At 52.0% G+C, this 16177-nt stretch overlaps 1 protein-coding gene across 3 annotated transcripts in view; it reads left to right on the plus strand.

The window, feature by feature from the left end:
* The first annotated feature begins 3507 nt into the window (after nucleotides 1-3507).
* AP3D1 (adaptor related protein complex 3 subunit delta 1) overlaps nucleotides 3508-16177 on the plus strand; it is a 39931-nt gene continuing 27261 nt past the window's right edge. For 2 of the 3 annotated variants that reach the window (XR_007629692.1, XM_050321365.1), the window contains exons 1-2: nucleotides 3508-3730; nucleotides 15658-15753. Coding sequence is in view for 2 of the 3 variants with exons in the window: in XM_050321365.1 (XP_050177322.1) it covers nucleotides 3635-3730; nucleotides 15658-15753 (192 nt within the window). In the remaining variant the exon portion in view is untranslated. The remainder of the gene's footprint in view (nucleotides 3731-15657; nucleotides 15754-16177) is intronic. The other variant, XM_050321366.1, reaches the window with a different exon arrangement.

The raw sequence follows: 16177 nt of genomic DNA on the forward strand, positions 1-16177 counted from the left end.
CTCCAGGATGGCCCCATTCCCACTGTGCCCAGCCCTGTGCCCCTGTTCCAGTGGGGGGATGAGGGCTCAGGGTGGGTGGGCATGAGGGGACCCCCCCAGCTGCCCCTGCAGCAGTGCCAGAGCTGCCCCCCCAGCGCAGGGCCCGGGGCACCCACGGCACACGGAGCTCCTCAATGGGGCCCTTGTCCCCTCTGTGCCAGCTGGCCCAGGGGACACCAGCTGTGCCCACAGCTCACCCGTGCCCCGCACACTGACGGGGGGTGGGACCGGATTTGGGGCACCCAGCACCCAAAGATGGGCACCCATTGCCCAAACATGAGCATCCATCACCCCATTACCCAAATCTTGGACACCCATCACCCCCAACCAGCTACAGTTCATCCGCCACCCAAAGACAGGGCACTCGGCACCCAAACACAGGCACCCATCACCCCCACCCAAACTTGGGGCACCCAACCAGACACCTCTGACCCATCACCCAAACGTGAGCACTCATCACCCGAATCTGGGACACCCATCATCCCCAAACAGCTACAGTTCAACCATCCCCCAAATACGGGGCACCCAGCACTCAAACGTGAGCAGCCACCACCCCAATATGGAGCACTCATCACCCCAAACACAGGGCACCCATCACCACAAATATGGGGCACCCAGCACCCAAACATGAGCACCCACCACCCCCACCCAAATCTTGGACACCCATCGCCCCCAACCAGCTACGAGTTCATCCACCACCCAAAGACAGGGCACTCGGCACCCAAACCCGGGGCACCCTTCATCTCAACACCCACCGCCCTCCCCCAAACGCAGGTCACTCCCTGCCCCGACACGGTCCCCACGCGTGTCCCCAACCCCCGGCAGGTCCCGCCGTGTCCCCTCGGCTCTCCTGGGCCAGCGGCGCCACCTCGCGGGGACGGGCAGGGACGGGCAGGGACGGGCAGGGACGGGCAGGGACGGGCAGGGACAGGCAGGGACGGGCAGGGACGGGCAGGGACGGGTAGGGACGGACAGGGACGGGCAGGAACGCGACACGGGCACCTCCACACAGGGCACCCCACACAGGACACCCCAAACAGGGCAGCCGTCCCCAAATGGGGGGCAGAGGTGGGCAGGGCACCGGGCCGAGGGCACCCAGGGGGTCACTCTGGCACTCGGGGTGCCACCACCCCACGGCACGGCCCTGCCCCTCCCTGCTGGCCCGGGCACCAGTGGAGTGGTGGGTGCCCGTTTTGGGGTGTAACATATTGGGGTGCCCCATGTGGCAGTCCCCAAACTGAGGTGCCCGTGACAGGATGCCCGTTTTGGGGTGCCCCGTGCTCTGGTGCCCCACATTGGGGTGCCCATTCTGGGGTGCCCATGCTGGGATGCCCTTGCTGGGATTCCTGTGCCCCCATTGGGGTGCCCTGTTTTGAGGTCACCTCAGGACTGCGATGCTGGACCAGCCAAGGCCCGGTGTCACCTTGCCAGGGTCACACATGCCCCCTGTGCCACCTGCACTGGGCACCTGGACAGGGGCACCCCAATAAGGGCGTCCCAAAATGGACACCACAAAATGGGCACCCCAAAACGGGCATCCCAAAACAGGGACCCCAAAATGGGCACCCCAAAACGGGCATTCAGTTGGACCCTCAGATGCTGAACAGCCCCAATTTCACATTTTTTCCCTCCTAGAACCCTTCACACAACAATCACAATTAATGTCACAGGGTAAAACCTCCTTAAATTTATCAGGATGTGAAACCCTTGGGAGTGTTTTCCCAGTGCCAGGAATGGGGGAGGAAGCTCTTGGAAGTGCTGCCCTGGGGGAAAAGCAGGAGCAGGCCCGAACCAGCAGCTCCATCAGGGATGTGATGGCCGGGATTTTGTTTTCCCACCCACACCGGGACTCAGGAGCTCCTCTCAGAGCTCTCCCAAGGCACAGCATTCCTTAGGGATCCATCCAGTTCCTTCCCTGGGAATGCTTCCCTGGGAAAATACAACGGGAGAAACAGGAGGTGGCGTCATTTATACATAAAAATAAAATAAATCTGAGCTGCAAAAGCCAGAAAAGACAAAACTGGGAATTTTGAGCATATTACCTATGCCAAGCTGGGAATTTAAAGCTCTAGGTAAAGCTGGGAATTTGAAGGTTTAGGATTCAGCAGTGGCAGTGATGAGGGTTAGAGCCCTGCTCCCAATTAAAGGTGGTGTCAATGATCTCCCCCAAAACCCTCCAGGGTTTCCAGGAAGAAAAAGTCGTTCCTGCCCATAATGAAAGTTTTAAGGCTGAACCAAGTCAGGAAGAGGAATCTTTGGAAACTCAGTCTGGAAGGATCAAGTTTGGAGGCCAAATTTGCCTGTAGGAGTTCCCCACCCCCTGGGCTGCTGCATCTTCCAGCCTGGCCCCCCTGCCTGGCCTGTCCCGGTGACAAAGTGACAGTGTGACAGTGTGACAGTGTGACAGTGTGACAGAGTGACAGTGTGACAGTGTCTGACATTGCTGCAGCGGGCTGGGTCAAGCCCAGGGCTTTTCCCAAGGTTTTTGGGGAGCCCCTAGCAGGGCAGTGCCAGCAGAGGCGGGGGGCAGTGCAGAGGAGCCCCCCAGTGCTGAGGAAGGGGCAGGATCCCCTCCCTGCCCGGGACCCCGCGGGGCTCTGGGCCCCGGGTCGGGTCCTGCAGCTCATTGAACACTCCAAGCGCTGCCTGGGTCGGTGTTTGCTGTTCCCATCCCATCCGGCATGGGAGGATGGGGGACCCCCCCCGACCTTGTGCTCCCGATGGGCGGGGCCTAGGCGGTGTGGGCGTGGTCTGTCGGAGTGGGCGGGGCAGGCTCGGGGGCGTGGCAAGGTGGGCTGTGCTCATACGGGGGCGTGGCCAGAGGGGATGGGCGTGGGTTAATCGGAGTGGGCGGGGCTGACGAGCCATGTACGGACGGAGGGCTGGCTATGGGGGCGTGGTCACTGGGCAGGGGCGTGGCCAGGAGCTATCGGGGGCGCGAGCTAATTGGAGCGGGCGGGAACGAGCAGCTGCACTCGGCTATTGGGCGTGGCCATGGGGGGCGGGGCGTGGCCAGCTGGGCTCGAGGGCTTGTCTAGAGAAGGGCGAAGCGGGTAGCCCCGGTAGGGGCGGGGCGAGAGGGCGTGGCCGCCCCTCGGGGGGTGTGTCCACTCATCAGGGGCGTGTCCATGCGGGGGGGCGTGGCTGGAGATCGGCGAGCCCGGCGAGCGCGCCAGACGCGGTTGGGGGCGTGGCTAGATTTGTAGGCGTGGTCTGAGCGGAGTGGGCGTGGCTGAGAGAGCGGCGAGGCTGACAGAGCCGGTGGGGGGCGTGGTCGCTCAGCAAGGGGCGTGGTCGCATCGGGGGCGTGGCCTCGCCCTCAGCTGACCGGCCGCCATTTTGTCGGCGCCGGAGCCCCAGCGCCGGCCGGAGCTGCACCCGCGGCCGGGGCCGCCCCAGCCCTGCCCTGCCCGCCCTCCCGGGCCGCTCCGTCCGCGCCCCACGAGCCCCTCCGAGCCCCCCGGCATGTGAGCGCCCGGCACCACTGCTCCCACCCGGCTCCGAGCGGCAGCGGCACCGCGGCGGCCCCAGCACCCCCCACCCCGGCCGGGCCCGGCCCCCTCAGCCCGGCGCAGGCCCCGCCGCCGCCGCCGCCATGGCGCTGAAGATGGTGAAGGGCAGCATCGACCGCATGTTCGACAAGAACCTGCAGGACCTGGTGCGCGGCATCCGCAACCACAAGGAGGACGAGGTGAGGGCCGGGCCGGGGGTGTCGCCGCTCGCTGCCCGCAGGGGCCGTGTCTGGGGCGCGGGTGCGGGCCCGGGGAAGGGGGAAGCGGGAATCAGAAGGAGGAAGGTGACGCCGGGGTGTGGGGACGGAGGGACAGGCTGGGGGAGAGCACGAAACTTCACAAGGGAGGGTCACGCTTGGTGCTCGCCTGCCCATTTAGTGTGGTATTGAGGCGTTGAGATCCCTGATATACATATATATATATACGTGTACACACACACATACATGAGGAATTTAGAGGAATAACATAGAGGAATTCCTTCCTCCACAGCCCTCCAGTCACGTGTAGTCAGCTATATGTTCTTCACCACGAAGCTGATCTCCAGGTTAGCTGAGCTCAGTCCTAATTCAGCTTCCAGGTTATTCCCGTTGTGCATCCTCTGACTGAAAAGCCCCTCTCCCGGAGCTCTTTCTGAGCAGCACTCACTTGAGGGTGCTGGCCTGTTATCCCTCAGGCATGAGAGCCACGTGATCAGGAAATTAGTAGAGGTGAAATAATTAGTCATCAGGACCGTGTTATGTGAGGCTCCACAGCGGTGACTGGGAGGTAACGGGCACCGAGGATGTCACTCGTGTTCATCTCCAAGTCAGTCACGACCCGAGAAGCTTTTTTATGTCTGGTGTAACAGTTGGGCTTTGCTGGGGTGTTGGGGAGTTGCTCTGGGTAGTAACAGGCTGAAAAAAAATAAGACTACAATGTCTCTTTATACAAATACAATATCCAAGTGGTATCAGCTGTCCAAAGCAGCTGGAAAAGTTGTGAACGTGTAATTACATTAAATACTTGGAAAACAGATTTTTTTTCATTGTTGGTGCTGCTGGGCTGAAACACAGAATAGAACTTTCAAAATTTCTGGACTGTTCAAATGGTTTTTAAGTCCCTTGTACACAGGGCAAGGTGTTGTTACACTTGGAAACTCCTGGTTTTATAGAATATGCTGAGTTGGAAGGGACCCGTTGGGATCATGGAATCAGGTTTATTTTAGTGTAAGTTAAATTTATGGGTGTTGGTTTGGTGGCAGAGGAAAACACTGCCCTGCAAAATGTGGGGAAGCGTGACAGAAAAGTGGAAAAACCATTTCTGCATGGAATTTGTTGTGAGTCTGATGTTCTCCCCAAACCTGACCCTGCTGAGCTGTGTTCCTGTGAGCCCTCCCCACAGCACTTTGTGTGCTGTGCTGCTTTTAGTAAACCTGCTTTATTCTTTTGTGCATAGGGCAGAAAATGTTTCATCAACTCTCAGGCCTCTGAGGATCCCCCTGGTGAAGGTCTGGGCTGGCCCCAGATCTCTGAGAAGAATGGAACGTGTTCTTTCTCAGACAGTTCTGTCACAAACAGCTTCCTAAAGAGCACAAGTGCAGCATGAGCAGGTTCCTGTGCATCACGAGCCCCTCGGAGCTTGTTTTCAGTCTGTGACAAGAAATGGTTCAAATCCAGTGGCTTTGGTGTCCTTTGGAGCCAGGAAAGAACACACCTTGGGTGATTTTGCAGGGCTCTGTGTGTTTGAAGGAAGTTGTTACTCAATAAATTCACATTCTGGGATTTAGTGAGGTCAGAGCAAAAGTGTTGTCTCTGACAACACATCTTAAACCCTTTAGTTTGGAGCACAAGTGGTAAGATTTCAAAACAGATAACTGTAGGGGTAATTCCTTTTTATATCCTCATGAGCACAGCACAAATTAACCCCCAAATTCCGGGTGTGTTCAGCTCATTAAGACTGGTGAAATGTGTGTGTTCTGTGGCACAGACTGTTTGGGAATCTTTCAAAGATCTTGCCTAATTCCAAGGGCTGTGCCTTGTCCTGGCTCAGCTGGAAAGCTGCTGTTGAGCTTTAGGGCCTGGATTAAACGCTGCCCAGACATTTGCTAACTTTCAGGTGATGTTACAAAATCAGAAAGCTCTTTTAGAGGAAGTAGCTGCAAAAATTCTTCCTCCTTCTCCTACAGTGCTTCCATTGTTCATTGTGTCTGTTAAATGTTGCTCCAGTACTGAGTGTGGCTGATCAACCAACATTTGTGTGTCTCAAGGATAAGTGTTTAAGACACACAGTCTGTCCTGTTCAGAACAGCAAATTAGTTTAATCAATCAGCAGTGTGGGGGGAGGAGGGTGTTGGCTGTTGGTCTCAGCTCAGCAGGAGTTAACTCCACGAAGAGCTGTCTCTGGAAAGGACAGTGGTTGTTAAATGAAAACGGCATGGCAAGAAATGAAGGTGTGATTTTTGCTTCGTTTTATGATTTAGTTATTTTTTATGTGTTGAGTTTTGTCATCCCTTTTCCCCCCCTCACCCTTCTGAGGAAGGAGGGTTTATTCCTTTCCCCTCCCTGCCCAGGTACCGTGGCAGGTGAGTGATTTGTGTTGCACCATCCCCTCCGGGCTGTGTTTGCAGTGCAGGATGTACCGGGTGCTTCTCACCTCGTTTCACACGCGGCTTTCTCTTTGACAGCCCCGCTGTGCTCTCCCTTGATGGGTCTGTGATCCCCCTGTGTCGCTGGGACCCCAAATCTCACCCCCCACGGGAGGCTGCAGCTCTTTCTTGGTAAATTCTGTGTCCTCCAGCTCCCAGCCTGTCTGCAGGGCTTGATTCCCTGTCAGAGGCATTCCCATTGTCCTTCCCGGGCTGTATCCAGGGCTGAGCCGCTTATTTTGAGTTTCAGCCACTGAAGCTGCAGGATGTGAGGTAAGAGGGAGGAGGTGGTTAACACAGTCCCTGTTGTGTGAGGCTTACTGTGTGCGTTTTCCAGTTTTCCAGGGAATGCTGGAGCTGCATCGTGGGCCGAGGGGAAGGAAGGATGAGGTGGCAGCACAGCATTAGCTCCTTGCCGGGTTTGACACGTTGTGTTTACTTTCCAACACCTCGGTCCCTGTGGTGTTTCCCAGAGCCAGTTCAAAGTCTGAGGCAAAGCCAGACGTTCCAAGAACAACCTGATCCTGCTGTGTTCTCCCAACTTTCACTCCCAATACCTCATTTTCTCCCTTTCTTTTGGAAAATGAATCCTTTGGCTCATGAAAGCTGTGAGTCTCATGGTTTTGTCCCCCATGGAATAACTTCTCCCACTTTGTGCCTCCTCCTTATGGATCTGCTACACAGCACTCTCAGCTTGAACCCCAGGCTGTTAGAAGTATGCTGGATTTTTTCCAGGATATTCCAAACTGATAGATGCTGTCTGTTCTCCCAACTGTGAAATAAGGGAAGGGATAATCCTGTGATGCTGGTTGACTCTTGCACAGTGTTTTGTGTTTGCAGTTAAGGAATTTGTCGTTCCCACCAAGGAAGCTGCTGTCAGGTGCTGTGGTGAGAGGCTCCTTTATAAAACTGAAATGATAAAGGAGCAGAAGCAGAGATGTCAATCAGGTGCTTTGTCCTGTCCTGACCACAGCCCTCTGTTTCAGGGGTCTCTGATTTACTGGAGGACACTTATGGAGAGAGAAGGGATTCAAAAAGTCCTGCATGAAATGTCTGCACACTTCTCTCATAACTTGAGAAAATCCCCTCCCTCTTCTCCCAGACTGTGCTGTGTGTGCCAGGATCAGCCCTTTGTGTTCCTGTCAATCGATCCTTTCAGGAAAAAGCATATTAAAAAATTCATTTTGTTCTCTGGGGTGTTTGGTGATAGGTATCTCGTTGCTGGTTTACATTTAGGAAGCTTTGTGCAGAAGCAAGTTGGGGGAGTGAAAGGAGCAATCCGTGCTTCTGGTTGGAAAAAAATAATTCGTGTCAGTTGTTGAAGAGAAACGTTCCACTGCTCAGCCTGGGCAGCAGGTTACCTAAGGACAGGGGACTTGCATTGTTCAAACCCCTTTTTCCCTGAATAAAGGGCTGCTGTGCTCCACTGCACAGCTCCAGCTTCTCTACAGTGATGTCTGCAGGAGTTTTGAGGAACCTTTGAGCATCTCAGCCTGTCATGAGCGAGGCCTTCTAATGCTGTGGCTCCTGGGCCTCGGCCATGGGGGGAGTGTTGGGGTCTGATGGCGAAGGATGTGGGATGGGACATCAGCAGGGCATTTTGAGGAACGCTCAAAAGCCTGTTGGTGCCTGAGGCTGTGCAGTTCATTGATGACTGTGCAGCTGATCAGTCACTGCGTGGCAGATGTGTGTTAATAGCTCTGAAGGCAGCTCATTATTCCACCCACTTTCGAGTGGCTCTGGGGTTGCTATTGTTAATTCTTTGAGTCGCTGGGAAAGACAGAGTGGGAAATAGAAACAATACACAAAGAGGGTTGGGTAAGGACCTCACTCCAGTCTGGGCTGTGTGTGTGTCCTTTCTCACCTGCCGTGTCCCAGGGACAGGGCCTGGAGCGTGGAACACGAGCCAAGATGTGGCTCTGTCTTCCTGCAGGAGCAGCTGAGCCTTTGCATTAGTGCTGCCTTTCATGAGCTTCTTGCTCTCTCCTGTATTAAATATTGCTTAATTGACTGTGCCTAAGTGGGGCCAACAGCTCTGTTCCCAGTCCAGGTTGGTTTTAGCTGTCTCTGCTGAGGGTTTGAAAGGATCCAGACGTGTGGAAGGAAATATTGTGCCTGGCCAGGTGCAGGGCAGGGGAAGAGCTTTCTGCTACCTAAGGAGTGGACTGGCCATGCACTGTGCCTTTAGGGGGGCCAGTAAAGGAACAGCCCAAAAAAATCAAAGTAAAATACAGATAGAAATTCCATTTCTGCTCTGTGATCGTGTGCTGAGACTTACTTGCTGCTTTTTGATGCTGATCTTGGTCCCAGTGCTGAGTGCAGAAAATGGGGCCTTTTGTGATTTCCTGTCATCAGCGGCCACTCGAGTGAGTGAAAAGCTCTTCCTCCACAATGTGGGTTAGAGAGTACATTTGTGTACAGAGAGTACCTTTAGATTGTTCACTGGGGAGTGTTCCTGCTACTGTGTCCTGTTCTGTGCCATGGAAAGAGCAGCAAGGGCAGCATTACAGACAGAACAGAGTCATGGGACCAGTCACAAAGAAGCATTTGTGTTCCTTAGGTTATTAAAAACCTCTGATCAGTGAAATGATTCCTAATCTAAAGGGGAGTCTGCTGAAATCCAGGTGGCAGGAAGCATAAAGGTGTTGGAGTAGGGGAAAAGGTGCAGAAAATAACATGGTTAGTGGTGGTGTCAGTAGCTCATAAAGGTGGTGCTTTTTTTAAATGAGAAGCAAACGTTCAAAATAGCTGAAATAAGTGAGTCCTGTTGGATCCTGAGTGTAACTGGGCACAGAGATGGTTGGGTCATACCAGCTCTCCTCATCCCTGAGCAGGCAGGGTTTGTGACCCCAGAGTTCAGTGCTGGGTTTGGATCAGCTGTTTCTTTTTGATTGCTGTCTCTGGGATGACCTGGATGTTCACACCTGAAAGCTCCCACTGAGCGATCCCCGTGTTAAAAGGTGTGTAAATGGAGGGCGGTGTCGGTGTGGGGGTGTTGAAACTTTCTCCTGGTTGGCTCAGTCTCCACGGCAGGGCTGTATAAAATCCATCACTCCAAGCTATCACTGAGTCAGCTCCAGCCTGGAGAGTGTACCTTTGTTTGGAAAGAATGGTGTGATTGTACAGCAGGGAGGAGTGAACAAACTTACTTTAATGACACAAATATTTGTACTGAATTTAAGAAGTCGGCAGTGGCTGCTAACAACGTTTTTCTTCATTATCCTCCTTACCTTTCCATAACTATAAAGCCCTCGTGGCTGTTACAGCTTTGTAATTTTTCAGTGTTCTGTTTCTATGTAGTATTAGTGCATCATTAAGCATCTCTTTTTGTGATGTTTCCCTCTGAACTAATTCCAGTCAGCTGAGTCTCTGCAACAATAGCTACTTTAGTTCCCTAGAAGGAAGTGGCTGTTTCCTATGCATCCAGCAAAGCACGTGCTTTAATGAAGCCTGACGTGAGCAGAGCCTGAAAGTGCACAGAGGGATGTCTGGAGTGAACAAGTTGAAAAATCTACTGTACAAACACTTGCAGAGCTTTTTGCAAAGTAAGGTAAAAATAAAACTTGGAGTACATCTTGTATTTGCACTTTCATCTGACACATCTCTCCAGGCTTAGAGTTGTCTGCCTGGATATGGTTTAGACAGCAGAGGCCCCTGAGGATTTGTTTAATTGCTGCAATTAAATTAACAAATGCTGTGATCAGACTGGAGATGGATTTATATTAAGGGACTGATCATTCTGGAGATAATTAAGGGCCATCTCCAGCCCCTGTTTGCTGATTCCCACCAGGGTTTGAGGGTTGCTGCTTCCCCCTTCACTCTTGGCCCCTTGGCCAAACCTGCCTGGCAGGGGTCAGGATGGCTCTGAAGTCCTTTTTTGTGTGCAGCAGTGAATTGTCTCTGGCCTGGAGCATCTGAGGGACCTGGGGCTGCTCAGCACCCAGAGGAGACCGGGAATGCTGCTGGTGCTGCCGTGCTCAGCCTGTCTGGGTGTGTGTGCTGGCCTGGGCCTGCTTGGAATCCCTTTGGACAAGCAGCTGTTTCTCCCCTGAAACCCAGCCCTGGTGTCCTCTACCTGTTCAGAGGGCCACGTGTGCTTTTTGTGGTGCCTTAAGGGGCTGTGGTGGTTGGCCTGGGTTTGGTGTCTGCTCTGACAGAGCATCTCTCTGGATCTTTAGAATAAGGTGCAAAGGTTTTCCTTGGTTTGTGGGGCAGTTCAGAATGCATCACACCAGGTTCCAGTTGGTGTGTATAACTTCAGCAAACATGAGGAAAAGAAAAACCTGTAAATTGACTTTCTGCATTCCTTTCAGCGTTGTTTGGCCAGGGAGCCTCGTGATCTCGCTGTGGTTGCAGTGGACAAGGGGGCAGTGGGGAATGCATCGTGTTTCTAATAAATAATACACAAGTCTGCTGCAGATGGCCCAGCAGAGGCTCACCCTGGTGCTGCCAGGGTGTGTCACCCAGGAGCACAGCACATCCCTACCCCAGGATGGGGGAATAAATGCCTGGAAAGCTGGGCAGCAAGGGCAAACTGATGTTAAAACATGCACAGTTTATCAGCAGCTCAGTGGGAGATAAGCTTGGCTTTAGGAAGGTCCTTCCAAGTTGGAACCTGTTTCCTGAGCTGTCTCCTTGCTGACCTTGGGCTGGAATGAGCTCAGGGCACTTTCCCTCTCGCTGCTCACCTCTGGTGTGTTCTCATCTGCTCTGCTGGAGGGAGCCTGAGCAGTGTGTGTGGGAGCACCCTTGGAATTCTCTTTCTCCCCAACCACGGAGAAATCTGAACAAAGGATCTTGTTATTTATCCCAAAGAGTATTTAAACAATGTCCTATTTTTACTCAACATCTAATATGTTGCTTTCTGATGCTTTCCAATGAGTGGAAAGCAGCACCTTGTGCTTGTTCCTGCTCTTGGCTGTTGGTTCAGCTGATAATTCAGTGCTCGTGTCCAAGGACTGCAAACACTGAGAACCTACATAACTACTACAGTGGTGCTTGGCATGAAGTGCTGCTTTTGGGGAGCCTGATGGAAGCCTGGCAAGTGATCCCTAATTCCTCCCAGGCTCTTCCCGAGGCAGCTGATCCGTGCTGAGCTGTACCAGGATCTGCCTGAGGCATAATGAGTTTGGAAAGTTGTTTCCACTCCACAAGGTGTCTGGGGTGTGAAGCATCCTGGTCGTGTCACGTGGCCTGTGTGCCACAGGTAATGTTTGTTAAGGTTATTAAAAGAAGAAAAGAGAAAAAGGAGGGGGTGGTTGTTGCTGGTTTCCTGGAAGTTGATCTTCCTCTCATGTGACATCATCATGTGCTTGTGCTCAGCGTGATTTCATGGAGTTTGTTTCAAAGTCCTGCCAGAAACTGATCAATCCTACAGTGCTTAAAACAAAAGAAATGTCATATTTCACGCTTGTTATTTAATTTCATCTTCTAATTACTCCAAACTTTTGTGGTTTAGAATGGTGTAATTACCCATTTATGTTGGAAAATACCTTGCTTGTTGTGGCATTCACTGTTAATAATCCACTGTATTTAACCCTGACAGAGCACGACAAAGAGGGGCTAACATTTCCTGCCATTTTGCTGCTGTGTCAGGGCTGGAAGGGCTGTTGCAGTGAGTGACAGGTTTGACTCTCAAATCAGGTGCGTTTGGTTTGCTGGGCTGTACCCTGAGCGGGCAGGAAAGGTTGTGCAGGGATCTCCATTCCAATCCCAGGCTCTTCTCATGAGCTGCTGATGGACAGCCCCATTTCCTAGGAATGGACTTGGTGTTCAGATCAGGGATTTTTCAGCTTTGTTCACATTCTGCTTTGGTGAATTCCTCTGGAATTGTCAGCAAACCCCAAGTTCTGTCTTGGCCCCAGCTTGGAATAAGGGTTTAGTGTTTTTGAAAGTTAATTCAAAAAACATGGCTTGGGAAATGAAAAATCCTATAAAGTGACATTTTGGCTTCCTACCATGACCCACTTTCATTTCAAAGGGACTGTGTCTTTGATTCATGATACTTTCCTTTTTATTTTAGCCACTCACACTCATTTAAATGCACATATTTTCGAGGTGAGATCTTGGAATTCTTGAGGAATTCGGGCTTATTTTAGAACCAGCCTGTGTATCTTGTTAATGGCTGTAAAATGCTTCCAGCACCTCTTTGGTGGAAGGCACTGAGAAGTGCAGTTGTGACTGTGCTGTTTGCACAGCTTTGTTGAGCAATCTCAGCTCCATCTGCAGCTGTCCCGGGGTTAGCTGGGCTGCTGGGGTGTCGTGTGATGTGCCTGGAGGATGGCAGGGAGAACAATCCCGAGTGGTTGCCATAGCGTTTCATTAAGGGGCCTTTTCCACCGAGCTGGGAAAGGCTCCTTTCCCACTTGGCAGCCGAGCAGGAATAAAAGAGCTCCTCTCAACTCATTCCCCTGTGCTCTCAGAGCCCTCCAGCTCTGCCCCTGCTGCCGGCCCTGTGCCTGATGGCTCTGCTTGTCCTCGCCCACCCCAAACCACAACACTGCTCTGAAAAGCTGCTCCCTCCCTCAGAGTCTGGCTGGGCACACCAGAGGTCTGGAAATGCTGGCACTCAGAATCTCCCCAGTCCCCTGGCCAGAAGGTGTGAGAGGACTTCAAATAACAGGATTAGCTAGGAATTAATAGTTGAGAGATATATTGTAATTTAATGACTATTGTGAGTATAAACGATGGGGTGAGGCTGTACCTGGAGTCAGTTCTGGGCCCCTCATGACATGGAGGGGTTGGAGCATGTCCAGGGAAGGGAAGGGAGCTGGGAAGGAGTCTGGAGCAGCAGGAGCAGCTGAGGGAGCTGGGGGGGCTCAGCCTGGAGAAAAGGAGGCTCAGGGGGGACCTTCTGGCTCTGCAATCCCTGACAGGAGGGGGGAGCCGGGGGGTTCAGGCTCTGCTCCCAGGGAACAGGGACAGGACGAGAGGGAATGGCCTCAGCTGTGCCGGGGGAGGTTTAGATTGGATATTAGGGAATATTTCTCCATGGAAAGCGTGGTCAGGCACTGGCACAGCTGCCCAGGGCAGTGGTGGAGTCACTGTCCCTGGGAGTGTTCAGACATCCTGTGGATGTGAGGGGACAGGGGTCAGTGGTGAACATTAACAAACGTTGGACTTGGTGATCTTAGAGGTCTTTTCCAACCTTAATGATTCTGTGATTTGTGAGACTTCCAAAGCATTTAAGGAAAAGCTGACCCAGTGATATTCTGGGAGGTATTTATTTTTAATTACCACACCAGGAAATTCCTGTATTGGAAGGGTTTATGCAGAAACAATCAATGCTGGGAAGGATGTCCAGATTCTGTCCTACTTCAATATGTAAATGTGTGTGTGGGGGTTCTCCCCAATAATTCATTGCACTGGGTGGTGGTTCTCCCTTTTCCTGGGTGGTCTGACCCCACTCAGGAGCTGCAGTGGGGCCTGAGGCTGTGGGTGAGTCAGTGGGAAGTGCTCTGGGGCAGGTCCTGCCTGGTGCTGTGCCGAGGTCAGTGATTCCATCAGACAGAGCCTCACTGAGGATCCCCTCCCACCTCCCAGTTCCCTCTGTGCTCCTGTGGGTGCCCAGTCTGGCTGGGTGTGCTGCTTGGGCTTCCCATTTAAAAGGGAGGCTAAATAGATGGGTTTTCCTCATATTGCTCACTCAGGGCAGTGCTGCTCCAGCAGATTAACAAAAAGTTAATACCTGCTGATCCCATAAAGCTTTCTATATTTAGGGGCTGTCATTCCTCGTGGTAGTTTGGGATTTGAGGTACAGCTGTTTTGGAAGGGCTTCTTTCTGCTCTCATAATGCCTTTTTTTTTTTTTTTTTGTGGTCTCAGGTCTGGTGGTGAGTCCTGTAATGCACTTTTGCAAAGTTGGACTGACTGGTGGGCAGGGATCTGGATGTGTCTGGGGGATGCTGGGGCAGGGACAGCCGTGCCAGGCTGGGCACTGCTGAACTTCTCTGGGTCTGGTTGTCTTTATTTCCCTCCCTGCTCACACGGAGGTTTCTGCTCACCCCAAAGGAGCTGCCAGGAAGCTTAAACTGATATTTGGATTGTTTGGGGGTAGATCCAGTGGGAAAGGCCAGTGAGGTTTCTGGTTATGGACACGAGGACTGGGAGCCTGTGTGAGTGCTGTGCACTGAGATCCAGTGCTGACCTCACTGCCTGCCATGTGGACACGAGATCCTCACGGAAGGATCCTGTGACGCTGTCCCAGAGAGTTCTTCTGGGAGCATAAAATATTCAGGGCCAGCTACAATGTGTTGGAGGATCAGTTGCATGTTTTGTAAGTCTCTCTTTCAGCATCTTTGTTCAAGTGTTTATTTTCTCCTCTCAGGTTTTTTTAGTTTAAGCTCAAGAGTTTCGAGTCCTGTGTGAATTGTCTGGACCTGAATCACTTTCAGGTTTAGGATCCCAAATCTTCTGCTTCTGGTGGGAATCCCCTGGACATTGTTAAGCATCTAGGTTGAAAATATCTTTTTGGTGGAAGGTAGTGGTGCTCAGGCAGGGTTTTCTTTGGGAATTAGGTAATCTGTTTCTGACCTGCTTCCTCTGGCAGTTAATTTATTTGGATGGAATGTGAAATGCCCTGGTGCATGAGTGGCTTTCAGAAGAGATTATTTCTCTGCATTTCAGTTTTCATGATTTCTGTAGCAGATACCTTCAGTACTTAAATCATAATTAATTGTGAACTGGAAGAATCTCTGGCTGAGATTTTACTTATAAAGTAAAATCTGTACAGATATTTTCAAATCCCACGTTTGCCACATCCTTCCCACAAGCACAGATGTGATTGTCTGGTAAGACACAAAAGACCAATATTTAAGTGTAAACATTGTGACATTTGGCTCTTTGAATTGCTGAGAAATTCACACAAACACCTGTTATTTATCAAAATGAGTAAATGGCAAAAGGGCTCAACTAAGATGAACTGGGGGGTGTTCATGACTTTCCTTGGAGCTTTGTGACTGGGGGGGCTGGCAGGGAGCACCTTCATCCCTTCAAGCAGGAGGGTGGGTGTGGGTGCACCCCTGCAGGGCCATCATGTACAGGGTGCCCAAAAGTGGAGTAGTATTTTATCAGCATATTTTCCATCAGTCCCCTGGAGTTTGTGGGTTATTAATAACATCTGGGCATTTGACACAGTTTTTGTAGTCATGCAGTGAGCAGGTTCTCTGGTGTCCCACAGGGGTGAGGGAGCACTCCAGGAATGGGGAACTGGGCTTTGTTCAACCCCTGGTGCTCAGATCTCCAGTGAACAACTTCATTTTTGTAAATTTGGGAATCCAGAGCCCTGGACAGTGAAATTGTGAGGGAGAGGGAGGGGAAGGGAAATCCCCCAGGATTGTGATGGTTCTTTTTACCAAGCAGCTCCATCAGAACAGAGTGCCTGCTGAACTGTGTGTGAGTGTGAGATTTGATGCCAGGTTCTGCTGCTCCTGCCCATCTCCAGAGCTGGGGAAGGAACCCACCTTGGACTGTTTGTTTCCCTCAGGCCAAGTACATCTCGCAGTGCATCGACGAGATCAAGCAGGAGCTGAAGCAGGACAACATCGCGGTGAAGGCCAACGCCGTCTGCAAGCTGACCTATGTGAGTGCCTGCTGGCCTGCCCTGCCCTGCAGATGGGCTCTGTGCTGTCCAGTGCCTGCTCTGCTCAGCCTGCACACTCCTGTTCTGTTCCCTGCAATTGGATTTTACTGGCATGGATCAGGGAGCAAATCTGATTTCAGTGAGAACAATTCTATAAAAAGGTTGTTTCTTATCAGGTAGTGCTACGAGCACTTGACATCAGTCTTGTTTCTCCTTGTTCTGTCCTTTGACGTGGAGAAGACAAAAGTAATGGTAAAGAATTATGTTCTGGTTTTTATTAAAAAAATAAAATAAAATCCAGGAAGCAAACTCTTCACACCATTGCTCATATAATTGTATAGCATAGAATCCCAGACTGGTTTGGGCTGGAAGGGACCTTAAAGCTCATCCAGTGCCACCCCCTACCATGGGCAGGGACACCTCC

The sequence above is a fragment of the Myiozetetes cayanensis genome, unplaced genomic scaffold (genome assembly GCF_022539395.1).
Source record: "Myiozetetes cayanensis isolate MyiCay16 unplaced genomic scaffold, myiCay2020 scf26, whole genome shotgun sequence".
Lineage (NCBI taxonomy): Eukaryota > Metazoa > Chordata > Aves > Passeriformes > Tyrannidae > Myiozetetes > Myiozetetes cayanensis.